This window comes from Alexandromys fortis, unplaced genomic scaffold, assembly GCF_014885135.2.
Source record: "Alexandromys fortis isolate MF-2015 unplaced genomic scaffold, M_Fortis_MF-2015_v1.1 scaffold_199, whole genome shotgun sequence".
NCBI classification, from domain to species: Eukaryota; Metazoa; Chordata; class Mammalia; order Rodentia; family Cricetidae; genus Alexandromys; species Alexandromys fortis.
The window spans coordinates 1,801,771-1,804,615 of NW_026068074.1; the positions used below are offsets into that span (position 1 = coordinate 1,801,771).

The 2,845-nt window shown below is 48.1% G+C and overlaps 1 protein-coding gene across 1 annotated transcript; it reads left to right on the forward strand.

The window, feature by feature from the left end:
- Window positions 1-2,308: 2,308 nt before the first annotated feature.
- LOC126488246 (ubiquitin-like) lies at window positions 2,309-2,623 on the forward strand. Its single transcript, XM_050121592.1, has one exon. It carries the CDS (start codon window positions 2,331-2,333, stop codon window positions 2,562-2,564), a length of 234 nt encoding a protein of 77 aa, XP_049977549.1. The 5' UTR covers window positions 2,309-2,330; the 3' UTR covers window positions 2,565-2,623.
- The last annotated feature ends 222 nt before the right edge of the window (window positions 2,624-2,845 follow it).

Consider the following 2,845-nt stretch of genomic DNA (forward strand, 5'->3'; position numbering starts at 1 on the left):
ATATATGTGCATTGCATGCACACCTAGTGTCCAAAGAGTCCAGAAGAAGGCATTGGGTCCCCTGGAACTGGAGTTACAGATGGTTGTAAGCCATAGTGTGGGTGCCAGGAATTGAACTCCGATCCACTGCAAAAACAACAAGCCGTCTGAGCTACTGAGTCATCTCTCCAACCCTTTGTTATTCCATGTATGTATATATGTATGTATGTATGTATGTATGTATGTATGCATGTATCCCTTCTCTGCAGTTTGTCCCTTCGATCACACACCAGCCATGGATTTAGACGGTAATGATAAATTTTTCTGTTGTGTACAGAAAACGAACTCCTGCAATAGTTAAACCATGTGCACTCAACACGGGCAGGAACTCTGGCAGCTCTACCCACAGGGAAGTTCTTAAGTGGTTACCAGACACAGAGATGACCAGGGCCTCCATAGGTCACTCGTGAGACACAGAACTATGCCCTACTCAGAGATGATTGGGAAGTCATTGCTTTGGATTCAGGCTTAAGAGAATCTGTCCACCAGGAAATGGAGACAGAGAGGACATTCTAGACTTGTTGAATTAGGAGCGGCGGGGCTGCGTCCCCGGCACCCGGCCGCCCGCATGGCTAGCTTATGCCCAGAAATAATTACACGGAAACTGTATTCTTTCAAACACTGCCTGGCCCGGCTAGTTCCAGTTTCTTATTGGCTAGCTCTTACATATTGTTCTAACCCATTTCTAATATTCTGTGTAGCCCACGAGCTGGCTTACCAGGGAGGATCTTAACCTGCGTCTGTCTGGAGCGGGAGAATCATGGCGACTCTCTGACTAAACTTCTTTTTCCCAGCATTCTCTTCTGTTTACTCCACCTACCTAATTTTCTGTCCTATGAGGGCCAAGGCAGTTTCTTTATTATTAACCAATGAAATCAACAGATAAGATACAAGACCCACCTCCATCATAGACTAAAGACAGAGACCTGGGTGAACAAAGAGAAAAGAAAACAGTTGGCACATTTCAGTCAATATGAGGGTCTGGAGAACAGTATGTATATGTATATGGGAGGTGGGAGGGGAAGAGAGACACATTCAGCTGAGGAGGCTTACAGCAATGGTGTGCAAGGGTCATCATGGGGACTCTGAAGAACCAGCAGCCTCTATCACTGTCGGGTTCATCATTCCTGTCCATGCCTCCACCAGAAGTTTAGAAAAATCTGTTAGTAACCATGACACTGGGAACAAGCAAAGCACGAGGAGGCCCCTGCATTGGTGCAGAGGATGAACACAAGCAGAGGCAGAGACGAAGAAGGAAGGGTTGTACGGGATGAGCAGGTGAACATGAATCCCTGGACATTTTGTGTTGAGGTTAGGAGTGAGGTAACCTCCTCTCTGGCCTGCTTAGCTGGTGCTCACACTTGCCAGGGAAGGGGCTCAGCAGGAGGGGAGGTGGGCAGCCAACTTGGAACAGCATGCTTGGTCTCAGCTGGTCCCCATTCCATGGCAGTCTACCCCTAAGGCTTGTCACATCTCAGTCTTCTTGAGGCATCTGGTAACCAGCCTGGAAAAGGTTACCACATGACCCCCTCAGGCTATGCCTCTGGCCTCTCTAGCCTTGCCTCTGCAGGTGGAAGAGACATCGAAAGAAATGCCTCAGAGCCACTGAGAACTCCCAGTGCTGGAGACACCCCTCAATGAGCTCAGAACTTAACCCCCTACCCTGCTGTCAGAGAACACTCATCCTTCAGCCCAGCCATCTGAACCATCCCAAGCCAGCAGCTCTGGGGCAGCTGGAGAGAAGCTGATCAGAGCCTTCCTCTCAGCTGGAAGGATGCGCTGTTCATCAGCTCCAAGTGTTTCCTAGAGGCCACATTTGGCCCTCTTCCCCTACTGCCCACCACCATCAGCACCACCCATGTGTAGACAAGTGTCTCGGGATCAGCGGGAGACTGTAAAAGGAATAAAAGACATCCTCCGCACCAGAAAATGCATCGTCTAGCTGGGAGAAGCAGAACATTCACAGATGGGCAAAACAGCTTCAAAACACATTGACAAGAGACACTGCGGAAAGCCTCCGAGGGAGAAACCACCCCCTGAGTGGGAAGGCGCAGGCCCCCTTCACACAGAGCACATAGTGCGAGGCCACCCTCTCCAGCTTAAGCACTCGTTTTTGCTTAGAGACCACACTATTCTAGAATAGGGTTTTCAGAAAATGATGAGAATTTCGCTATGGAAATAAAACCAGAAGTAAGTGACAAGAGGCTTTGCTGGGTTTGGTGGTTCTTGTCTCTAGGTGTCCCAACAAGCTTGGTGGTGTGTGGTTTCATCACATTCGTTAACAGGACAAAATGCAGATCTTCATGAAGACCCTGACTGGCAAGACCATCACCCTGGAGGTGGAGCCCAGTGACACCATCGAGAATGTGAAGGCCAAGATCCAGGATAAAGAGGGCATCCCCCCTGACCAGCAGCGACTCATCTTTGCCGGCAAGCAGCTGGAAGATGGCCACACTCTTTCTGATTACAACATTCAGAAAGAGTCCACCCTGCACCTGGTCCTCTGTCTCCGGGGTGGCTATTAATTCTTCAGTCTGCATTCCCAGTGGGCAATGGTGGCATTACTCTGCACTGTGGCCATTTGTCCCACTCTAAGTTTAGAGATTACAGCTTTTAGTAATAGCTGAACCTCCATTCAAAATGTTAATAAAGGATTTGGTGCATGGTATATATGGTAAGAAAAAAAACTAGAAATAAAAAAAGGACCAGACTAACACAGAAATACCAAATGTAAGTTATCTCGTGTTTCATAGATATTCTTGGATTTTCTTTTGCTTAGTGAAATCAAGACAGATTTGGTATGTAG

What these genes read in the sequence shown, in the direction of transcription:
- LOC126488246 (XM_050121592.1), top strand. Translation starts at nt 2,331, where the DNA reads ATGCAGATCTTCATGAAGACCCTGACTGGCAAGACCATCACCCTGGAG.